Source organism: Oryzias latipes, chromosome 15 (assembly GCF_002234675.1).
Source record: "Oryzias latipes chromosome 15, ASM223467v1".
NCBI lineage: Eukaryota > Metazoa > Chordata > Actinopteri > Beloniformes > Adrianichthyidae > Oryzias > Oryzias latipes.
The window spans coordinates 4,499,739-4,522,867 of NC_019873.2; the positions used below are offsets into that span (position 1 = coordinate 4,499,739).

The 23,129-nt window shown below is 44.2% G+C and overlaps 1 protein-coding gene across 5 annotated transcripts in view; it reads right to left on the reverse strand.

Moving 5' to 3' along the window:
- Window positions 1–435: 435 nt before the first annotated feature.
- gbf1 (golgi brefeldin A resistant guanine nucleotide exchange factor 1) overlaps window positions 436–23,129 on the reverse strand; it is an 80,476-nt gene continuing 57,782 nt past the window's right edge. For 3 of the 5 annotated variants that reach the window (XM_020709284.2, XM_020709282.2, XM_011484061.3), the window contains 24 exons: window positions 22,887–22,972; window positions 22,617–22,819; window positions 22,417–22,540; window positions 19,850–19,975; window positions 18,201–18,283; window positions 16,734–16,970; window positions 15,533–15,626; window positions 15,044–15,220; window positions 14,811–14,875; window positions 14,479–14,602; window positions 13,823–13,894; window positions 13,646–13,740; window positions 13,415–13,568; window positions 13,040–13,265; window positions 11,656–11,813; window positions 10,426–10,675; window positions 9,295–9,521; window positions 7,534–7,684; window positions 4,855–4,985; window positions 4,677–4,778; window positions 4,328–4,441; window positions 4,068–4,245; window positions 2,689–2,853; window positions 436–1,760 (listed from right to left, as the gene is read on the reverse strand). In XM_020709284.2, coding sequence (XP_020564943.1) covers window positions 1,507–1,760; window positions 2,689–2,853; window positions 4,068–4,245; window positions 4,328–4,441; window positions 4,677–4,778; window positions 4,855–4,985; window positions 7,534–7,684; window positions 9,295–9,521; window positions 10,426–10,675; window positions 11,656–11,813; window positions 13,040–13,265; window positions 13,415–13,568; window positions 13,646–13,740; window positions 13,823–13,894; window positions 14,479–14,602; window positions 14,811–14,875; window positions 15,044–15,220; window positions 15,533–15,626; window positions 16,734–16,970; window positions 18,201–18,283; window positions 19,850–19,975; window positions 22,417–22,540; window positions 22,617–22,819; window positions 22,887–22,972 — 3,596 coding nt within the window. In that variant the 3' untranslated portion in view covers window positions 436–1,506. The remainder of the gene's footprint in view (window positions 1,761–2,688; window positions 2,854–4,067; window positions 4,246–4,327; window positions 4,442–4,676; window positions 4,779–4,854; window positions 4,986–7,533; window positions 7,685–9,294; window positions 9,522–10,425; window positions 10,676–11,655; window positions 11,814–13,039; window positions 13,266–13,414; window positions 13,569–13,645; window positions 13,741–13,822; window positions 13,895–14,478; window positions 14,603–14,810; window positions 14,876–15,043; window positions 15,221–15,532; window positions 15,627–16,733; window positions 16,971–18,200; window positions 18,284–19,849; window positions 19,976–22,416; window positions 22,541–22,616; window positions 22,820–22,886; window positions 22,973–23,129) is intronic. The other 2 variants (XM_011484062.3, XM_020709283.2) reach the window with 1 other exon arrangement.

Below are 23,129 nucleotides of genomic sequence, written 5' to 3' on the forward strand. Positions count from 1 at the left end.
AAAGAAGTGAAGAAGTGAGTGCAGGCAGGTTGGAATGGGTGGAGAAAAGTGTCAAATGTGATGGAAGAGTTTCCGCTCAAATGTAAGGACAGGATACACGGGAATCCTTGGTGCAGAAGCTCGCTGGTTCGATACCTGACGCTGGCATTTTTCCCCAAAACATAGTTTTTTTTATTGTGCTGTTTTCCCTTTATTTATGGTCAACTTTGATCATTTCTTTATTTAAATGTGTTCTTTTTATTTGCCGATTATGACCCTTCACGTTTTATTTTCATTCAGCAGTACAGCATTCATCTTCTTCTGGAAATGCAGCTGCTTCTAGTTTTAGATTGAATCTTCATACAGATGTTCAAGGCCTTTTTTGTATTTACTCAAAGGTAATAAAGAAACAAAAAGTAATGTTCACAAACTTCTAAATAAGGTAGACCTTAAAAAACAAGATCAACACTTTTAGCACTATATTTATTATGTATTAAAAAGTACATTACTTTTAATTTATATGTATACATATATTTATATATATATATATATCTGTACACACATCATATCAATAGGCTTTACGTTTACCAGTTTCAGAGAAGTCTAAGAATGAACACCCAGCTTCCAGGATGGTGTCATGTTTCTGATTCAAACACTCCCCCCTCCCCCCACTTCAATAAATAAAATTAAATACGGCTGTTAGGAGAGATGAAGCTCTTCATCGTCTTCATCAGATTACCAGATCATTCCGCTGCCCCTGGTTTTGAAACTATTCAAGCTTTTATTCTGAAAAGTGGATGGCGCTCTCAGAGTGAAATGAGGTGAAGAGACGGCTTCCTGCGTGTTTCATGGAGGACCGTTGTGCATGTCTGATCACATGGTACAAAAAAACAAAAACTTTCTTATCAGGTCAGGTCTCTCCTCGTCTGTCACACCTGTGATCAAACCCCGCCCAGCTCCTGCTTTCTGAGAGCATCACGACGCAAATCCAGATGGACAGATCATGAGGTCCAATAATCAGGGACCACCTCCTGAAAGGGAGGTGGTCCCTGATTATTGCCCCTCATGATCTGTAACAGTTGCAGACATCAAAAAGTGGTGAAGCTGCTACCAGAAAGCCTCCAAACTCTCAACATGCAAGTAAGAAGAGGCTGGTTTGGCTTCAGCTTGAGCTCTGGGTGAACAGGAGCAAGCGGAGGTTCAATCATCAGGTTTTCCTGCTGAGTCAGCCTTAAAGGCGGAGCATAAATCCGTTCCACCTACCTTCCTTCAGGAGACAGAGGAGGAGAACCACCAGCCACGATTAAAATGTAGATTATAATGGAGGTCTAAAAAGTGGCTTCTTTTTTTGTGTGTGGGGGGGAGGATGGACGTCACTGTAGTGTTATGACCCCTCCCCCACGGCGAATGCCGGCGGTAGATTTGGTTTTCAGAGGATCAAACCTAAACCGCCACAGTCATCCTTCGTCTCTCATTAAATGCTGGAACCCTAAAGACCTGTCGTCATGACTACCTGGCAGCTGGATGTTATTTGACTTCGTCAGCAGGAGCCACGGGTTTGATTCCGGACAGCAGCGGTACAGGGGAGGTGGCCTCGATGAGGGCGGGGTTCAGAATGATAGGGAGGGACATGGGAGGAACTCCCACTTGTAGAGGGGAGGCGAGGGGCTGCAGGATGAGGGGGGACTGGCCCAGAGGGGGCGTTGCTGGAACAGGGGGCGTGGTCAGTGGTGGGGGAGTGGCAGGAATGGCAGGAGGAGTGGGAGGAGACTGATCTGAACCTGCAGAAGAAAACAGAGGGCGAGTCAGAGGTGTCGGCATGGGAGCTTTCTCTCACTAAGGCTACGTTCACACCACAGGCTGAAACGACCCAATTCTGATTTTTTTGCCCCTATGCGACTTGTATCTGATCTTTTCATGACAGTCTGAACGACACAGATCCGATCTTTTCAAATGAGACCTTAGTCTGACCGGCCAGGCCACATGAATCCGACCCGTACGTCATTGATACGCTACAAACGTCATCATTCTGCGTTGAAGTAGGCAGGAACAAGAACATAAACATCAACCATGGCGGACGATGCTGCTGAGACCAGTCAGTGGAAGGGAAGAGAGGTCACGGATTGGATTAATAATAGGGGTGACAGCTTTATTCAGGCCAAACTCTAGGGCTCTTATCACAACCAGGCGGTTTTTGCAAACATTTCCAGCTAAATGGCCGAGCGTGGTGACAGACGATCCTGGCTGCAATGCCAACCATAAATAAAAAGCCTCCGAGCCAAAAACAAGCCAAGGAGGTCAAAGACTGGAACAAACGAAGAGGCCGTCAACGTATCACCACCTAACCCTGACAACACTGTTGTTGACATCCATTGTTAACGTTAGCTACTTCTGCAAACAACGAGTGACGTCGTTCACCGTTGAGTACTCTTCTGCGCATGCGGGTCACTTCTGGGTCATTTCACGTTCACACAGGAGATCACAAAAGTTCACATTTAATTGGAAATGTGAACGGTCTTGAAAAAAATTGAATTTTGAACGCAGTGAATGTAGCCCAAATCTCACCAGAGTACCGTTGGATCACCGGACAAGGAAAGACACAAAAGACCAATCTCTCAATTTTTAATCGATAAAGCTGTGGTTGATTCTGATCGATTAATGGATTTGATCAACCCAGCCCTCCTTCAGGATGAGATCCTGCAGTTTTACCGTTGGTGCTGGGTGGCTTGGGCCTCTGTGGAGACTCCAGACTGCTGGGTGTCTCAGCTCGGCCTGCTGGGACAGGAGACGGTTGTTGGGTTTGAGGCCCCTGGGGGGATGAAGGCCTCTGCGTTGGGGGGGTGGATGGGTCTGCAGGCGGTGCGGGTACTGGGTCTGAAACAGAATCAGGCGTCAGAAACTCCTGGTCTCTGCTGAACCCTGAACCTGCGTTCACACCAAACCCAATTTCTGCGTCAAATTTACTGCTCAACGCTTCTCCGGAAATGTGTTCATGCACTTGATGCGTGTGGGCGGAGCTACTGTTAAAGGTTTTTAGCCCTTAATGCTACATGGAAGCATTGATTGTATAGTTGGCATACAGCCAATGCTTGGAAAAAAATCATTTTGGGGAAATCTTTTAAAAAGCTCTACAAAAACATCTGTATCCACGTCTGCATGTCTGGGTTCATGAGATCATTCAGAGATTCTTAGTGTACAGAGAGCTTCACCATCTACTGCTGTATCTGAATGATGGCACTTTCAGCGGTACCTCTGCCTCTTTGATGAACTGCTGTCCCGCATCAGTGAGAGGGAGGAAAAATGAGAAGAAAGTTGTAGGATCTACCTATTATTGTCTCCATACTAATTAGAAAAAGGAGACCATCAGATTCTCTCCCATGTTGGTTTTGGACTCCACCCACTGATCATGTCCATCACACGTCACAGGCCAAAGCTCAGTCCCTGATTGGTTCAGATATTTAATTCTAGACGTGCCGGGACACCCAAAAGGCGCTGTCGCCAGACCACTGTGCCTGACGGTCAAAATGCGCCGCAGGACCTCTGATCCCATCTGTACATTGACTCAACATTGGAACTGGACGCCCCTGACGCTTTCAGTGTGAACACAGCATAGGAGAACTGGACTTAGTGACCCCTCCCCCCTGGCGTTTCAAACAGGAAGTACCCACTGGTTCCAAGAATTCAAAATCCCATAGACTTCTATAGAGAAATAAACAGCTGTTACCAAGTCATTCTATTGGTCAGAAGAACCATTTTGCTCTGATACATTTTTAACATCTTCTAGATAATCCTCTTTCTTTTCATGATATATATTTTTTGTAGTTCAAGCTATAAGTTATAAACGGACCAATCAGATGCTTCAATGAAAGTATGTGGTGGAATGTTCATGTTTGACAGGCAGTTTCTTCTCAGGACGCTTTCAGTGGTAGAGGTGTGGCCTTCCAGCAATTCAGTCCTGATTGGCCAGAGTTGTTGTCATGGGAACGTGGACTCAGATCAATCTCTGCTTACTGACATTGTCTGTTTCTTGTGGGTCACGTCTCACCATCCAGTTCTCTCATTCTCTCAGTGAGCTGGAGGCTACTCACCTTGAATGACCGTCTGCTTAAAGAGCTCCTCCCTCAGGTTTGGCAGGAAACAGACGATTCTTTCCCAGGTTATCTCCCACAGGTCCGAATAGCCCGTCCTGGACTCGGTGCTGTGGAAGATGCCGGCTGTGTCCATCACCAGAAGCATGTTCTTCAGAGACTCGGGTATGGCCTCCAACTAAAACACACAGAACCAGCACAACCAGTGGGCCTTCACATCAGCCACGCTTTCAGCCTTCCAGAGTTCACGCCGTCCTCACCAGCAGGTCACTGGAGCCGGCGTGCATGTACTTGTCCATGAAGTCCAGGATGGTGAGCCAGAGGGCAGCAAAGGTGGGCAGCGACAGCAGAGGAGAGAGGTGCTGCAGGAAAACCTGAGACACACAAACACTGAGCTCAACACACTGCCATGTGGAAACAATGCGCTCTTATTGAGGGGGAGAGCTTCCACGTCTGGTTTTCAGGGTTGCTGGCATTTTAATTTTTTTTGTGTTTTGTGTTTGTCTTTTATTGTGTTTAACTATAAAGCACTCTGAGCTGCGAGGCATCAAAAGCAGCTTTTTACAAATCAAGTTGATGTGATGTCATTGAGTGTTGTGTTTGAGTCACCTTGGACAGCAGCGTGCACGCCCTCATTCTGGTCTCCTCCATACCTCCTACATCTGCTGGGCTGATGCTATCCAGCAGTTTGGTCAGCAGAGGGAACAGCACCTGCAGACAAACCCCATCCGTTCTGTCCTGCAGCTCTCTGAAGACCCTATGGTGTGCGTCTATGCCCCATGCTCACCTTGTTGAAGCAGGACTCCCACTCTGTGGCATCCAGGGTCTGCAGATCATGCACCAGCAGCGCCCTCTGGAGGTAGGTGAGCGCCTGCATGCGCACCTGTCGCCTGGCATCGCAGCAGAGCCAAGCAATGCCTGATGGGAAATGCAACAAAAGTCACAGCCCATATCTGATGAGAACATGAATAAAACCTGAACCAGAATCATTCCAGAGGACTCTTCTGTGATTTACTGAACTGCAAAAACAGGCCTCCAAGAAATAATTTTAAATATTTATTCATTCATCTTCTAAACCTTCCGTTTTGTCCCTTTCTGGGTCACGAGGCTGCTGGAGCCTATCCCGACCACTCGTAGGCGAAGGCAGGGGGACACCCCGGACAGGTCGCCAGTCTGTCGCAGAATTTGAACAATTTTAAAATTCAAAGCCTTTTCTTCAAAAAAGCAAATAAATCTGCCAATAAGAAATTAATTCTGATCACTAAGGATGTGTTCAGACTGGGAAAATCCTTTGTTCTGGATCGAGTCTGCTTAATTTGGTCCGGATCGAGTCCTGAACCTTGCATTTGGTCTGTATTCAGACTGGCATCAAGCCGACTAGTCTGTTACGGACCAAAGCTTGTAAACAAATCTCTTCAGTCATTGGCCAGGGACTATGAAGGCAGGTCAAAACAACAAGAGAAAGATGGACGTGCTGTGATTTACAATCCTTATCAGAACAGTTGAGTAATTCAAACTTTATATGTCGATTAGCAGTTTTAAACGTCGAGAACAACACTATTTACTTGCTACTTTGGTACGCTGCAGTGGTGCGTTTACTGTCAAGGAGACGTGCCGTGTGTGCTTTAACTCAGAGGATGCTAACAGCTGCAGAGACGGGGACACGTCTGGTATAAAGGCACGCTGATAAGTGTTTATGACATATAGATCATCGGGAAAACAGTGAGAAGCAAATGTGTGTCACGTTAAGCATTGCTGCATTCATCCGGCCACATTTGAATGAGTTGCTGTGTCTCATCGTTGTGGTGTTATTTTGAGAGAATTCTGTTAAGGAACTACAAGGTAGCTTTTAGGATGACGTCACTGCAGCACATTTGCCTCATGAGACAGAAAAACATGTAAGAAGCTTTTCAGCTGTGTTAAAATAAAAGCTCTGACAAAAAACAGAAAAAAGTTGGACACTTTTTTCTGTTTGACAAAACGACAATCGTTGCTTTATATTTGTCTGAGGCTCATCGGTTCCTTCATTCCTACTCTGTTCATGTCGGCTACTGTGGCCGTTTCGGTCCAGTTGTTCCGCTCCGAGGACGGATTGTATTCAGACTGAGGAGCAAACTGAAGCTCAGTCCCATAGGAAACAAACAGAGACCACCTCCAAAGATGGAGCGGTTCCTGGTCCTGGACCAGGGTCAGCTTGGGTGTATTCAGACTAAACATTTGTTCCAGATTATCTGGGAAAACGAACTCTGGCTCACCTCAAGTGAACCAAATGTGTCCAGTTTGAATAACATATTTTCTCAAACTTTGATTATTTTGAGGTAGAAACATTTTATGGATGAGTTTATTATATAAAAAAGTTTAATATATAAAAAATACGCTTTTATCCTTAAACAAGGCTCTTTCTAACTTCTTAGGACTCAGTCTTTGGAGTGTGTGGACAGCTGCTGCTTTTGTTCACATACATCTTTTCTGTAGACTTTCCAGCACCTTCTTTTAGTTTATGGCTCAATGATGACTCATCATTTGCTTCTTCTTTTTTTGGACAATAGAATCTGATTTTATTCTCTTAGCTTTCGAAGAACGTCCCTGTTTGTCTATTCTGGAATGAATTGTGGGGTTTTTTTCTGCTGGACTCCCACAATGCCTCATGCTTCTGTCCGTGTTTTTTAGCTTCTGTTTGTCACTTTCTACTTTCAAGGTAAAAAACTTTAATCTGTGCAGCTTATATTTAAAAAAGTGAACAAATCTTCAGAATTAAAGCCTTACATTTCAAAATAAAAAATCCCCAGCTACAAATATCACCGTCATAATCTATTAATTTAGTGTATGGTCTGATTATATCTATCAGAGCTGTTTCCAAAGATTTTATCGGTTTACGTGATTGTGATGCTACCTTCACCTCGAGCTTGGAAACACGCGTTTCAGGAACTACTCCCAAAGAAAAGTCTATGTAAACACGCCTGTGCGTGTTCAGGCTTCCCATTCAAAACTCTCGCATTCACATGTTGCTACACAAGTCTGTCTTCTGGCTCTATATACAAAATGCGCAGCGATTGAACGCACGTTGAAAGTTAAACCAGTTGAACTGTGACCCCTTAGGGACTCGTATTCGATAGTGACGTATGGGTAGTGTTTTTTCTTTCAAAACACGGAAGAAAAATTGAAAATTGATCATGAAGGAGAAATTAGCAACTGCAGCTGAACAAGTTCTGTTCCTGAAGGAAACAGCCTGAAGCAAGATTCACCAGATTTGCTCGCTTTGACATTTCTACTCCTATGTGAGTCCATGCGCTACAATCAGACAGCAACAGCCCAGAGTGAACACCGTGTGCTAAACGCTCACACAAAAACCCACAATCAGCGTGTTCTCGAACATGCCATACATGCCCGGTGTGAAGGTAGCATTAAAGTTAGTGTTCTACTCAAAGTAAAGGACTTTTCACTTATTTGTGCGATGTGGACTCACCTTGCAGCAGTGGACACCAGCAGCTGGTCCACAGAGTCTGTGAATCGGCCTCTATCTTCTTGCCTGCAGTCTCTAGGTGGCGCTGCTCCTCTGCCCAGGAGCTGTAGATGTTGGCTGCCCGGGTGTGCAGGGTGTGCATCAGGTCCAACAGCTGTGGAGCCAGAAGACCAGAACCAGCATCAACAGCGTGGCAGAGTACGGCACAGTCCGGTCAGTATGAGCAGAAGCAGCACAGCAAATGTCAATACTGAGAGGAGCCCAGTCAGGAAAAAAGCTCAAGTCAACGTGAAAATAGTTGAAGACCCACTCTGATGAACATAGGGATACGACACATTTAATAAACAGATCCAGCTTGTGCCCCATTTTTATTTACCTTCTTTTATCAATCAATACTCAAACAGAGCACTCCTGTGAAGTAGCTTCAACAATCAAGTAAAAATAGTGAAAATATGAACTAGAAATAAAAAAAGGGTTTTGTAGCTTTAGTATCTTCAAAGCTTTTGCACATTTTGAACTAATTATGATCCACGCTTACATGACAAATTCTTTATAATCGAATCTTTTCAAATCAATGTTGTAGCGCTTAAATAGGAGGATGAGTTTTCAATGACTAGCTCACATCGATGGATACGTTCATTTGTTCTGCTTGTTTTGAGATACTATGGATTTGCTTTTTTGACCCCTTTGATTCCTGCAGCTTGCACTTTGTAGAAACTCCCTTTGCAGCGTCTGACTGTCGGCAGCACCGAGAGCTCCATTATCATTGAAGGAATGCAAAAATCCAATCTGCTTTCTAGTTAAAACAGCCTTTGTACGTCGCTGTCTGAGTAAGACAAACCAATAGAGACACTTGCTGTCAGTTTAAAACCCTTATTTAAAACATCGCCCAGTTTAGTTAGTCTGTTTAGTTTAGTTTAGCCATCACCTATTGAATTCTATGGCTTGATGTTCTTTATGATTCATGTTTGTTACACAATTACCGCTATGAGTCCCATTGAGACGACTGTTGTCGTAAATAAAACTGAATGGCCTCAAACTGCTGCCATGTTCTGCTGCGTTTTACGGCAATAAAATGTTGAGATCCGTTCTTGAAATGCAGACGTCCAGAGTATTTATCTGTAATGAAAAGCTTGTAACATATAGTGCTAATCAAAATAAACAAATATCTGATCAGGCCCGGGAAATCGATCACATGATTTCTTTATTCAAATCGTTGTGAAACGTGAACAGACAGAAAAATGAAAGCAAACTAGCGGCCATGAAGGGTTATTTTGACCAATATTTGCTATTTTCTCAACATTCACTTTTATTGTCCCGTACATTTACATTCACTTGAAAATGAGCATGAAATGACATTTCTCTGAACGTTACTTGATGATTGCCCTGTGACAGAGCGGCGACCTGTCCAGGGTTTACCCCCGCCTTCGCCAAACAGAAGGGATATAGCCGGTTAAGAAAATGAATGAAAGAATGTATAGATGATGAGTTTTTGTCTCTTCAGGATTTGCTTGGTTGCGTTTTGGTTGTTCGGGATCAAACTGCCCTTTTTCAGAAGAAGATGCTCCTTCAAGTCAAACCCATCAAAGTTTAAAGTGCATGTAACACCAGGAAGAGGAGCTGAGTGTAGTTTTTCCTCTAAACTTTAATCATCCTGTGAAACATGAAGCTAATCCCTGATGCTAGCGATCATGCAGGCGTGTGCTTAGCAGAGCTGCACAGACACAGAGGAGGAAGAAGCGTAAAGAAGGCTCCTGTACTTACGTCTTGACTAACCTGTAATGACACAGTGTGGTAGCTGGCAGGGACTCCTTCATCCTCCTCGTCATCACTGTGGGAACGGGAAAGCCGCTGACCGGACGCTCTGCCGCCGCCGCCGCCGCGCCTCAACCCGGCTCCACTGTCCTTCTCCCTCCCTCCCCCCTTCTTCCTCATCCGTGACTTTGAGGAGTCATACTTGTGGCTCTTCTTCTTGTCGTGGTTGCGGTAACCTGACAAAGCAAAGTAAAAGCGGACTGAAACGATGACAGACACATTTTTCCCCAAAATACTGATGATTGGTGAAAGACTGCTAAAGCCAATGTAGAGGAGTCCTGTGGATAAAGCTGCAGCTTCAAAGCTAAATTCCAAAAAATCAAAGGAAGGACAGAGAACAACAGCATCTCTCATGCACAGATGAGTTTTTGCCCAGAGAAAATCCCCAGAGAAATTCACATTGTCACACATTAAAGTGTGTGGTAGTTGCTTCGGTGAAGAGATTTCAATGAAATAACAAAATGTTTAAATGCTTAAACGACTGAATCCTCCTGGATATTGGTCAATGAAAGTATCCCTCCACTTTAAAACTTAGTCACGCTATTTTTAATAGAAAATTGAAGGTCAAAGGGTCGTTTTATGAAGAAATCCAGAGCAGAAACAGTTAGCGGAAGAGTAGAGGCTGTTTTTTTTCCTCACACATGGCTTTGCTTCGGACCTCTACGTTTTGACTGACCCTTTAGCTTTTTTCATCCGGGTTGGCAGCGTCTGCAGCTTACATCATGTGCGTCTTTGTTTGAGCTGGAATCTGGATCTAAACTGTACGAACATTTTTGATGCACCACTAATGTTAGGTTAGGGTTATGAGGGGCTTTAAGCTAGCGGGAGAACGTGTAAACAGATAGGTGACAGGAAGTGGGGGCGGGCTTACTCCAAGCAAACAGTCCAGTCAGGTGAATCTGTGTTCTAGAAAACTACAGGTTTATTGATTTTAGCTAAAAATAGTCTAATCAGAATGAGAAGACCACTGGGAACACTTTGACAGTAGATCAAAAGATGATGGGAGTGGGACGCCCACCCAGGGTACGTTTTGGTGTCTGCTGTTTTCACCCAGCACTCTCCCAAAAATAGCGGCCTCACCTCCGTTCAGGCTGGCCTCCACAAACACCCGGATGGCTCGGACGCACAGCTCGAAGTTGTCAGGCGTGACGTGGGCCGCGTCACGGACGATGAAGGACAGAGTTTCCACACACTTGACTAGAGACTTGGTGTCATGCTGGCCCAAGTCCTGACCCAGCGTCAGGCTGTACTGGTTGACCAAAGGGTGATTCAGCTGAGCTTTGGAGTTCACCTGGGGGGTCTTATTTATCTCCAGATCATCCTTACCAACCTAGAAAAAGAACACAAATGACACAAAGATCTAATAACACCACCCAATTTGATACGATCCTCCCATGTTAGTGTTTTTGTGACGATGCCAAAACAGCAGTTTTCTCTGTTCTTATGTCAGTTTAAGTCAAATCTTAGATTAAAAGAGTCCTGTTGGAGACAAAAATAGTAAAGAACCAGAGTAAAGTTTTTGCAGAAAGAAGAGTCTAAGGTGCCAAAAAAAAAAAAAAAACGGAGCAGTGCTAATTCATGAAGCTGTTTTGAAATGAATTGGACAGAATTGGAATCACAAAGGTCGAAAGAGTGCACAGACATATGCAGCTGTGACCCGTTAAGAAGGTGGGTGTGTTTTTGTTAGCTGGGCCTCAAAAATGTAGCAATTGCAGTTAAAGACAGGAAGTATCACCAGGATACATCACTTTTGTGGCTCTTCACATGGTGGTGTGATGGCACGAAAAATAACCCAACATTTATTTAAGTAGATATCAACACAAATTAGAGAAATCATTTAAATAGGAGTCAGTTGAAATTTTAAATGTCCACAGAAACGTTCATTCATCTTCTACCATTTAGCCTAACCCAGCCACTTGTGGGCAGGGGACACCCTGGACAGGTCGCCAGTCTGTCACAGGGTAGAATGTCCACAAACCCACACCCATTCACACCTATGGACAATTTAGAGCTGCCAATGAACCTATGAAGCATGTTTTTGGACGGTGGGAGGAAGCCGGAGACCCTGGAGAAAACCCACACATGCATGGGGAGGACATGCAAACTCCACACAGAAAGGTCCCCAATTGATGTTCTGGTTCAGGTCCCCCAGCCGGGACTTGAACCAGGGGCCCTCTTGCTGTGAGGCAAGAGCGCTAACCACTGCACCACCGTGCAGTCAACAGAAACGTAGATAAATCCTGTTTTCTAAACTGGAAGTTTTTCAGATGACTGGACTCTAAGCGGCGTTGCAGGAGTGTGCACACTAACCACCAGCCATCCACTGCTCGCTACATCCACGTCTGTGGTGGAGCGCGGCATCCTGGTCTTGCTGTGCTCGGTGTAGACCTCAGAGTCGGACGTGTATCCACGGTCTGAACTCACTTCACTGGCGTGATATGATGAGAGTTCACTGTCGGACTGTGCGCCTGCAGAAGAAAAGCAAACATCTGGATGAGATGAGAGCTGAAAGGTGTCAGGGAAGAAGAACTAAAGTCTAGATGCCGTGACGCAACTTGAAGACATGTATTTATTCTCCCTTAAGAACTGAAAATCTCAGAATAGTCATGTACTGAACAAGCTACTGCTGAAGCAGAGGCGGGGACTGAATGCTTCTGAAATTCAAACTAAATCTCTAGTAATCAGTAAACTCACTTGTGTTTGTGTCCAGTGCTGTAGAGTTGAGCTGTATTCACACCACAAGTAATTTGGGCATCAGGTGCACCCGGTTGATGTTACAGGTACAGACATAATCAGAGGGTCCACAGCGTGTTTTGACTGACTAGTGGCAGCGCATTTAGGGGGGGGTGTAGCAACAAAATTCTAAAGCCTGAACTTTAGGATATTTTTCTTATTTCTATGAAGATGTTTTTCTTTTCCTTTCGGCTCTTCTCTTCAGGGGTCGCCACAGCGAATCATCTTCCTCCTCCTAACCCTGTCTTCTGCATGGTCTCCTCTAACAGCAGCTACCTTCATGTCTTCCTTCACTGCATCCAGAAACCTCCTCTTTGGTTTTCCTCTAGACTTAGCATCCTTCTACCAATATATTCACCGTCTCTCCTCTGGACATGTTCCAACCATCTCAGTCTCTGACTTTATGTCCTAAACCTCTAACATGCGCTGTCCCTCTCATGTCCTCATTCCTGATGCATTCTTTTCTCCACCCATTCCAACCTGCCTGCACTCACTTCTTCACTTCTTTTCCAGCCTCTCCATTCCTCTGGAGTGTTGACCCTGGATACTTCAAATCCTCCACCGCCTTTATCGCTTCTCCCTGTAACAAGTCATGCCTCTCATTCACACACATGACATCTGTTTTCCTGAGGCTAACCTTTCTGTCTCTACCTCTTTATCCTCTCCTTTCCAGGGCAAACCTCCACCTCTCTATCTTATCCTCCTAACTGTTTGTATTGAGATAATAATAAATAGTTCCTCTAGTATACAGGCAAGGATCCCATATAGCAAAAAGGCTAAAAACATTTGGCATTAGCTCCTCCCACATGCAGCAGGAAACATGACGTTTATTGAAACATTTTTGGACTAGCGTCCAGCAGTGACTTTGATGCACGTTCAAAGACAGTTGGCGGATGTGAATGCGACGTGCGGTGTAAATGCAGCAATAGAGTTGTATCAGACTGTGAGAGAAAGACTGAACCTGTGTCACTGTCGGCGGTGGTGGAGGCGATCTGGAAGGAGGCAGGAGGCTTGACTCCAGCACCCATGCACTCCAGCAGAGAGAAAAGTGTGTACCAATCGTCTGTGCAGTGGATGTTGGCTGCGTTAGTCTTCAGGAGCTCATGAAGGCCAAAGGAAACCTCCCTGCTGACCCGGGACAAGACATGGGGCTTCATCATGAGGAGGAGGCGCAGAGAGAGAAGAACCTGCGGGAGCACAGGAGAGGAGCTCAGGGCTCACGGATCCGGCCGGTATTCCAAAAGAACTCATGAAAAGTAACAGAATGAGTGTTTAAAAATGGCTGCAGTTTCAGTGCACCGTCATCCTTCATGATGTCACTGCTCCGCCTCTGTACCTGGGAGCTGATGTCTTCTCGGCGCAGCAGGCGGATGGCGAGTCTCAGCAGGCCCACCACAGCCCTCTCCACCAGGAAGCAGCTCTCCGTGGCGTGAACGCACAGGTGGTAGAGGTGGTCCCGGACCGTCTGCCAAACGCAGGACACACGGTCCCTGCAACATGGACAACAGTAGAGTCACTCACAGCCGAAAACCCCAAACAGCAAAAGCAACGTTGCAGATAAAACTACCTGTTCTCCAGGACAATGCGCAGCAGCATCTCCAGGCAGAAGGCAGCATCCTCTTCATCGTAAGTCTCTTCATCCGGGGTGACTGATATCAGCGCCTGAAGGGGAACGTTTAGTAAATCTAGGTTTGGAAACATCACAGACACCAGGGTGAGCTCTAAACATGGACAGATGAACAACCTTCATCAGCTCCTGCAGAGACTCCAGCTGAAGGAATTTGCTCTCCGTGATCAACTTCTCCGGGTCACATTGCTGCAAAATAAGGACATATGAGCCACGCTTTTGTGTAAAATGTACTTCATACTATCAGGTTTCTTTGGCCAGGACTCCCTTGAAAAAAAGAGATTCTTAATCTCAATGGGACATTTAAAATAAATAATCTTTTTTCTTTTGCAAAGCTTTTGTAGGTCATCAGACAAAACCAACAGACTCCTGCTGTCAGTTTAAAACATGCATTAAAAGGGTTTTCGAGCCTGATCTTCCCACTAACTTCACAGAGCTGTCTTTGTGCTCCTCCTTCCTCAAGCTGCTGCTGTATTCTGCTGAGATTCATGGCAATGAAATGCCGTGATCCCTTCATGATATGCAGACTTCTAGAGTCTGTAAGAATAAGCTTCAAATACACGGCGCTAATCATATTAGGAATAAAAATAAATATCCAATCTTGGGGTGCAACGTCAGATTTTGATTGAATCTGAAACTACGTGATCGCTTTTTGATCGTGTGATCGGATCGATCAGACAAGCAGACTGCAGGGTATTACATTTTTAGCTAACTGTTAAATGTTTATGCGTTTGGTGCTGCGAGGTTTCTGTAGCCTGATGGATCCTCTGTACCTTTATGCAGAGGATGGCCGCCTGCTTTGCTTCCTGGTTTTCAGTGGACGGTCCTCGGAGTCCGGACTGCTCGGCTCCACTCAGAGTCAGCCAGTTGACAAAACTCAAGACAGCCGACTCACCGCTGACATTCAGCACAGGAGAAAAGTTCAACCTTTACTTTGAGCAGTCTTGGTCAGAACTGTTTTTAAAGAGTTCTTATGTTTAGTAGGGAAACTTATTTTTTAGAAAACTCTGTACGAAAAAAACGCTAATATTCAAAGACAGGTGGTGAGGTCATCTGACTATGAAAGCTATGCTTTCACATAAACACAAAGAGAGTTCTACGTTACCGATTTGAAGGGGTTTCCTCTCTCTGAAGAGAAATTTTCCCGTTTGGCTCCACGAAGTCCTCCACCTGAGGAAAAACCTCTTTTCAGCACTGAACAGCAGGTGGCAGCAGAGGACATGCAATGATGCTGGCTTTCTCTGCACCAAACAGAGACTCCAAAGCCCAGACTGCAGAAAGTCAACGTTGCCCAGTGCGTGACAACACGGAAAGAGTGTTTACAGATGCAGTCCTGACCTCAACCATGGCTTTGGGCAGCAGCTCTGCCCGGAACAGCTGCAGCATGGAGTCCATGATGTTCTTCCAGCCCTCTCTCAGGATGTTGCCGTGCCGATGGGCCAGGTCAAACACAGTTTTGGCTGCTGTCTGAGCCTTACTGTTGCTGCCGAACACTGTCGGAAGGTTTTCCACCGACTGCAGGGAGATGGAGCACAGGCAGGTCCTCCTGTCACAGTTTGGTCCTCATAGTACTACTTTTATTTTGTAAATTTGAGCTTTGTATTTAGGCCGTATAGAGGATCTTCAATACTGCAGCTGAATACAAAGAGTCTGAGAGGAGGAATTTGATTTGACATAGACATCCCAGATTGATGCCCATCAACTTAATGATGACAAGTGCAACAAAAACTCTAATAATGAAGGCATACTAGCTTAAAAAGACTTCCTTGTTGTCAATCAGCTGCCTTTTTCTTGAATATTCCGTGTGCAGCTGCCTCAGAAGCTTACCTCACTGCTCAGAGTGGTGAATTTGCAGAGGGAGATGATCAGGTTGTCAAACACATCACTGAAGCCATAATGAGCAGCTATCACAGCACATTTCCTGCAAAAACAGACACAGATGACAGCCAGTTCCTGGATCTCATCAATGAGTTCTCACCATTGACTGTATACGAGAACTGGACTGAATGGCCCCACCCCCCTCACATTCCAAACAGGAAGTGCCCGCTGGTTCCAAGAAGCCAAAATTCCATAGACTTCTACAGAGAACTTAACGTCTGTTACTCAGTCATTCTATCGGTCAGAAGAACCATTCTGGATCTGGTAAATTTTTAAACACCTCCTTTATAATCCTCTTTTTTCATGATATTTTTTCTCCAGTGCAAGTTATTCAAGTTATGAACAGTCCAATCAGATTCCTCAAGAAAACTTACTTTCAAGCTCACTCCTGATTGATCAGAGTGGTTGCCATAACGACGACTTAGAGCACATGTGTCAAACTCAAGGCCCGCGGGCCAAAAGCGGCCCGTCATGTCATTTTATGGGATGGCGGGCCGCAAGAGCATAAGGGTTTTTAAATTCTTAGAATAAAAATAGGTTTGTTTTCATTCATATCTAGGGGCAACTAACTATATATTAGATCAGGAGTGTCAAACTCATTTTCACTGAAGGCCACATCAGCATAGTGTCTGTCCTCAAAGGGCCAGATATAACTTCTACATGTAACTAAATGTAATGAAAAATAAATGTAATTACTCTTTACTGTTAAATAACTCATTATTTAACTATTATAACGTTTTAAAGTAACAATTACAGTTGCATAGAAACATATGTTTGCTTGTTACTGTAGCATAAATCCTATCACATTTGATTCTGTCAGGTTAGGTTATATGGACAGTGTTTAAGTCCTAATGTATTGTTGCCCCTGATGATATCTGCCTCCAACATGCCAGCAATCTGTATTACGGAAAAATGGCGACTGAATTAACTGCATTTTGTCAGAGCTGGAAATAACTTATCTTCTATGGTTGACGCCGCACTCACTAGGTCAAGTTCTATGATTCAGTCAATGGTTCTTGAAGGCAACATCATTAAGGAGACCAATAAAGAGATAAACCAGTCAGAGAAATAAATCTAGTCTTTTGCCTAAAAGCATTACTGGAATAAACGTGTAGTTCTGGTCGACAAAAGCTGTGTCGGTTTTGTGTACCTGAAGCCACCGATGGCCTTCTGGATGATGCTGTCATCAAGGCTCTTGTCAAAGACGTAGGACAGTGCAGCAATGGTGGGCCCCCATGTCATGGTGAATAGGTCGTGGTCATAGCTGCTGGGTGGAAGGTGAAGGAACACGCCCTCCGAAGATGCCCCGCGGTGGAGCAGCACGCTCCAAACGTAATTCTCCTTCACTAGACCCGTCTGCTCATCTGGCATCACAATCTCCTCATTCCTGTACGTTACAGAATGACAGAATGACCCTCAGCACCAGCTTCACGTCTTTCATTTATCAGCCAATCAGGTTTTCCAGCTTCTAGTACTGACTGCCAGCATAGTTGAGTGGAACAAGTTAGCTAATTTGAATAATTTATACAGGATTTAGTTATTAACTTCACTACACTACGTACCCATTGTCTTTTTTAAAAGAACTTAAATCTTTCTATTTTCTGTCTCTTATTAGACTGACGGTTTGATTTTGACAGCAGACACATCCAGCTCAATCTACACCAAACTCTCACCACAGCTACTGTATCTTTGGGGTTTATGATTGATGTGGTTGTTCATTTGTCCCCCTAGATCCTTTTAACAAGACAGAAACTAAAATATTGATAAGGTGTTAAAAAAACTTTTCAACAAAGTCCTAAAAATGCCCGAAATTTAACTTTAAGAACAGATCTAATAAGATCTGCACAGCTGACTTTGAACTGATGTTTCAGAGTTTTTGTTCATGTTTATCAGGATGCCGTCAATTCACTTAGCGCCAGTTACAAACCAAACCTGATTCTGGAATTTTAAAGACCTAAGTAAAGTATGCACTTTTTTAATGTTTTACTTAGTTTTTAACATCTTAATAGAAATCATTTTCATTAAAAACCCACTCCGATCATTTTTTTGATTTCTTTTAAAAGCGTTTTCAATGTTCTTTCAATTGTGATTTTGCCTTTTTTTAGATTAAAGTGTCGTTTCCTAGGACATATTTTCTGCAGAGAGGCAGGATTTCATTACAAATTCACCTCTAAGGTGTGGGCAAGCCTGTTGGTGTGGAGAAAACCCCGCCCCCCCTTCCTGTTGCTAAGAGTTCTCTGTTTACCCTCTCCCACTAGCTTACAGTCCCTCACAGCCTCAAGCTAACATTAGCGGCACAACAAAAACTGTGAGCAATATCAGAGCTATCCAGCCGTACAGTTTAGATCCAGATTCCAGCACAGACGAGGAAAACTAAGATGTTCATGGATCTATGTGTCTGACAGTGGAAGCATCAGAATGGAGCAGAGCAGGGAGACTGCGACTTTCTGTGCTGCTCCTGATTCAAAACAATTTGATTAAAGAAATACTCAGAAATATGACTTGTGGCTTAATTTTCTTTATATATATATATATACATATATATGTGTGTGTATGTGTGTGTTCATGTATCATCAGAAAAATGCTTAAATCACATTTCAAAACCACCCATCCTTACTTGATGGCGTTGTAGATATCTTCCAGCATGTCCTGGTCAAAGTCTTTGTTTCCGTTGACGCCCTTCAGATTTTTCTTAAATTGCTGTTTAGAGAGAAAACCACAGTTATTTTGTAGAAGTCAGTTCAGCTTCATCAAACCTCCAGGAAATGTGAAAACTCTTCCATCGTCTGTCATGGCATTTGTCTGCAGAGGAGTTGGGTTTACATCCTGAAGCATCAAACTAACAATTAAAGGAGTCTTTGATGAAAATACACTCGTTATGTGTCACTAAATACACTTTAGTTGCATCATTAGGAAAACAGGGATTAAAGCCCTGAACCTCCAGTAAATAAACAACCACCCAGTGATGACTGACAGCCTCAGAGCTCGGTTTTCGGTCTGGACTTGGCAGGGTTTGTCTTACTGGCAGGTATGAAAAGAAGAAATCCGATCTTCTCTGCAGGGACACACGGAGAAACAAACAGCAGCAGCCAGGGCCACAGAGAACCAGAGGCGGCTGAGGATGGTGGCTTTTATTTGCATTGCTCAAAGCACGCATTGACACTGATTATCGGAGAGGCTCCGGGAGCAGCTGTTGGCATGACCGTGCACTGTTTTATGGACAAAATTAACATCACCCCCCAGGCATTCCCTTCACCGCTCTCCGAACATGTCATCGTCAGGGAACAGGATCTGATTTACATGCGCTGGGGCTGGACATAGCTTCCCCATTTCAAAAATAGCCCCTTTGCCAACAAATGCTGCGGTACATGCTGCACATTGCAAGCTGCCAAGTAAGTGGAGTGCGAGGCGCCACTTTTACTGGCCCACTCAGATCTATTGTGTGGACTCTGCCTGTTGTCTGGGCCTGGAGGTCAATGGGGCTCCTGTGACGGGATGGTCTGAACATACAGCACCAGCTGGACAACCAGGAGCAACTCAAGTCCAAACAGCCAATAAAGTACAAGGAGGTGAGACAAAGGAAAGAGAAAGCTGGATGCTATTATTTGTCAGCGAGAGTAGCCCACCCACAAACTCCTGCCCAGTCTCCAGAGACTCTGTTTAGTCTTCAGCTGCTGTCAATCACAGACAGACAGAAAAAAAAAAAAAACAACACAGAGCGAGCAGATAAAGAGAGAGAGAGAGCCAGAGAGGCCACACCCCCGGCTCCCCTTCAGAATGAGCACAGCTCTGAGATGGACCACCACTGGTTACAGCTGTTGGCTGTACCAGTGTGAATGCCTGCACACTCGCAGGAATTTCACACCACGCCACACGCAGGGAAAAGCAGAGGAAACCGGCGGAGCTTTGCCCTCATCAAACATTCAATCACAAAGACAGATTTGTCCTCTGAATTCTAAACCTGCTGTAGCTTGAGATTATTCTATTGCTTTTACCAGAAATCAGATTACAGATGAAAACTATTTCAGTCCCCCCCCAAAATAAACAGATTTCATGCATGCTGCTCACTAAAAGACTACTACACCAATAGTTAGTTGTAGTACTAAGCTCTAACAGGGTATTTTTAATTGTGTGACCAGTGACCAGCATTCAAGGTGGACTTTCAACAGGAGAACAAACACAGACGGATGTTCTCTGAGTAGAAAGTTGGCATTCATACAAAAAAAAAGGCATAAAATCCGTCTCCTCCTGAAAGAGATCTCCTACCTCCACAGTCATGGGAATGTTCTGCTTTCGGACGTTGTGGTTATGCTGGTCAGTGTTCAGCATGATGACAGCGTAAGCCAAGGCAAAGCCCGCATCGTTGGTCATAAACGGAGAGCCATTCACTTTCTGCAAACACAACAATAACATGACTGAATAACACAGGAGAGGATCCAAACAACGCAGGGACAAAAGACAGAGGAGGAAAAATCAAAACTATTGGAATGATTGTTTGGAAGAACAATCTTTTTTTTCTTTTTTTAAGATTTCTTGGTTTAATGTCAAAGGTTTTTTTCTTATAAGTGGTGGCACATTTGATGGATAAACAATGGAGTGGTTGTACCACTGACTGTATAAGAGACCTGGACTAAGTGAGTGTGACATCACCCATAGAAAATAGTTCCAGCTCCAATCAAATTAAGTCAATCCAGGCGCCATTTTTTTCGATACAGATGCCACCATGTTGGGGCCAGACGTTGTCAGTAAGCAGTGATTGGTCCGAGTCAGTCTTAGTCAAAGTTTCTATGACAACCACTCTCCCCAATCAGGAGTGAGCTTGTTGTAAGGCCACACCCCTGCCGTTTATAAGAGAGCCCCTAATTTGACGAAGGTATCTGATTGGTCAGATAATAACTTTAATAACGTGCACTACAAAAAAACAACAATAAAAAAGGAGGATTACCAAGAACATGTAAAACATGCATCAGAGTAAGAATGTTTATTCTGACCAATAGAATGAGTAACAGCTGTTTATTTCTCCACAGAAAGTCTACTTCCTGTTTGGAATGCCAGGAGGGAGGGGTCAGTCAGTCCAGTTCTCTTATACAGTCAATGGGTTGCATCCATAAAAAAAAGGCAGAATCTTCTCTGCTTTAGTCGTTCAATTATTTTGGGAAACTAGTGGTCTAAATTGAACAAATTGAAAGTGAAAGAGGACAGATGTGCAGCACCACTGGAAGCTGGATCATAGCCAGTGGATTTGAAGTATTTAAATCAGCTCTACTAACCACTGCTCCCAACCTTCTTTATCAAAGATAAAGAAATGACAAAAAGAGTGTTTGCTCTGTTGCATAAGAATCTAAAACCTTGTGCTTCTCCCCTCACACATCTTGCTGACAGCTTGCTCTCTTCCATTCACTGGAAAACTCATTTACAGTGGCTGTCTAAAATTAATCATGACTCTTTCAAAGTGACTATTTGTGTGCATGTCGTCGGTCTATGAAAAGGACATGACTGAGAATAGTTTCCAGGTCACATGACTTTTTGTGCTATTTTGAGGAGTCAGATGTTACCCTGAAGGGAGCTTGCCCTTTACCCATCACTGTGTGTGTTTGTGAGTCTGTGTTTAAACTCCTGTCATCTTAGGACTACAACCACAAGTTAATTATGACGTTGATGACGTTGACTGATCTGTGAGCATCCCCCTTGAAGGACGGGGCAGCTTCTGAACGATCATAGGGGTGAAGGTGGCAAAAAAGAGCTGTATAAACATGAGATCAAACTAGAAACAAAATGTAACTACTACAGTGGGTGTGACAACTGCACACCAAAGAAAATGAAGCCGTGAAGCTGCTTCTAAATTGAACTGGAGTTGTGTGTCAAATGGCTTCAAATTCTTCAAAAAACTATGGTCAGAAGCTTCACACTCCAGACGATGGAACATTGACTGTAAATCACATATCCAATGAACGGAAGACACGAACGATGTTGAGGGATCAGTTTGGTTTATTTTAAAAAGCTCTACAAAAACATCTGTTTTCACGTCTCCATGACTGGGTTCATGACATCATTCAGTGATTCTCCCAGTACGGTGAACTTCACCATCTACTGCAGGAGCTGCGTCTGAATGATGGACACTTTCAGCGCTACTTCTGTCTCTCTGTGACCCAGTTTGATGACTTGCTGTCCCGCATTAGTCCAAGAGAAAAAAAATAAAGGTACAAATAAAATCGAGGAACTTTTTACTATTGTCTCCATACAAATAAGAAAATATAAAGTTCAGGAGGAGACGATCAGATTCTCCATGTTTGTTTTGGACTCCACTCGCTGATGATGTCATCAACACACCATGGCCCCAAAGCTGAGTCCCTGATTGGTTGATGCGACACGTCTTCTTTGCCAAAGTTCAGATACTTGAACTCTGAACTGACCAACCATATTAGAAGCCTAAAATGCGCTCCTGCCACGCCACAGGACCTCTGATTGTGTCTGTACAGGTCAATGAACAGACACAATCACGCCCTTGACACGCCAGTTCCGTTTAGTGTGAACGTAGCTCGACAATGAGCCTTTAGCAGCTTCACTTTAAACACCCATTTACACGGGAGCAGTAAAATGAATGTCGGTCACAGATTCTGCAAAATGTCCCTCTTAAAAAGAGGAGTTTGGTCTGTAATGTTCACATCGTCTAATGAAAATACGTATTTCTATAATGAAGCAGAAAACAGGTATTTGGTCGATTGCATAACATGTTGTTTACAGAAGTCCAATGGGATGTGAACAGACATATTTGTAGAAAACTGTTTTGATATGGTGCTAAAAGTGCTCAGAAGACGTTTTGGGGGCCTTACATGCCAGTTGTCTGTGAAGGTCTCCAGCAGCCTCTGAATGACCGGAGCCTCTCCAGGAAGTCTGAAGGCTTCCAAGTAAAGCCGCAGCGCCTCGTCGATACGAAGCCCCTGGAAGGTGAAAGTACTGACACAAAGAGTAACGTCACACTGAGGCAAAAGCAAGGGGGACAAATATGAATCACTCTGGAATTTCCCTTTACTTCACAAAGCTGTCCAAGAGCTCCATGTTCTTGCGATCACTGATGTACTCGCCGATCATTTTCTTGTCAAGTCGCGGGTTGTCCTTCAGCCACTGGGCTACCTGGTTGTTGTCCAGTGGGTCACTGAGGAGCCCTTTCTCCTGGAGGAACTGGATTCCCTTCTTGGGCTTCTGGTTAAACTGCTCAGTGCCTGTGATCAGCAGCTAAACCAGCAGAGAGATTAGGGGCTTTCCATCTGCAGCAATTAGACAGTAGCAAAACAACACATACCTTTTTCTTTGTTCTAATGTCCATCAACTCTTGAGAATCCGGTAAGTAGGAGGAGAAACGCTGGGGCTTTTTTGGATTTCTCTTGTCTGTTAAAGAAAGTCAAAAGGCTTCAAACTCAGGGAGCTTTTAAACTGTAGGTCAACATGGGAGAATGTCACAGATGCTGGAATGATTTATGAAAGTATTGAAAAAGCAGAAGACTAAAGTGGGTCTTCAGCAAACAAAGGTTGTAAACTGATTTGG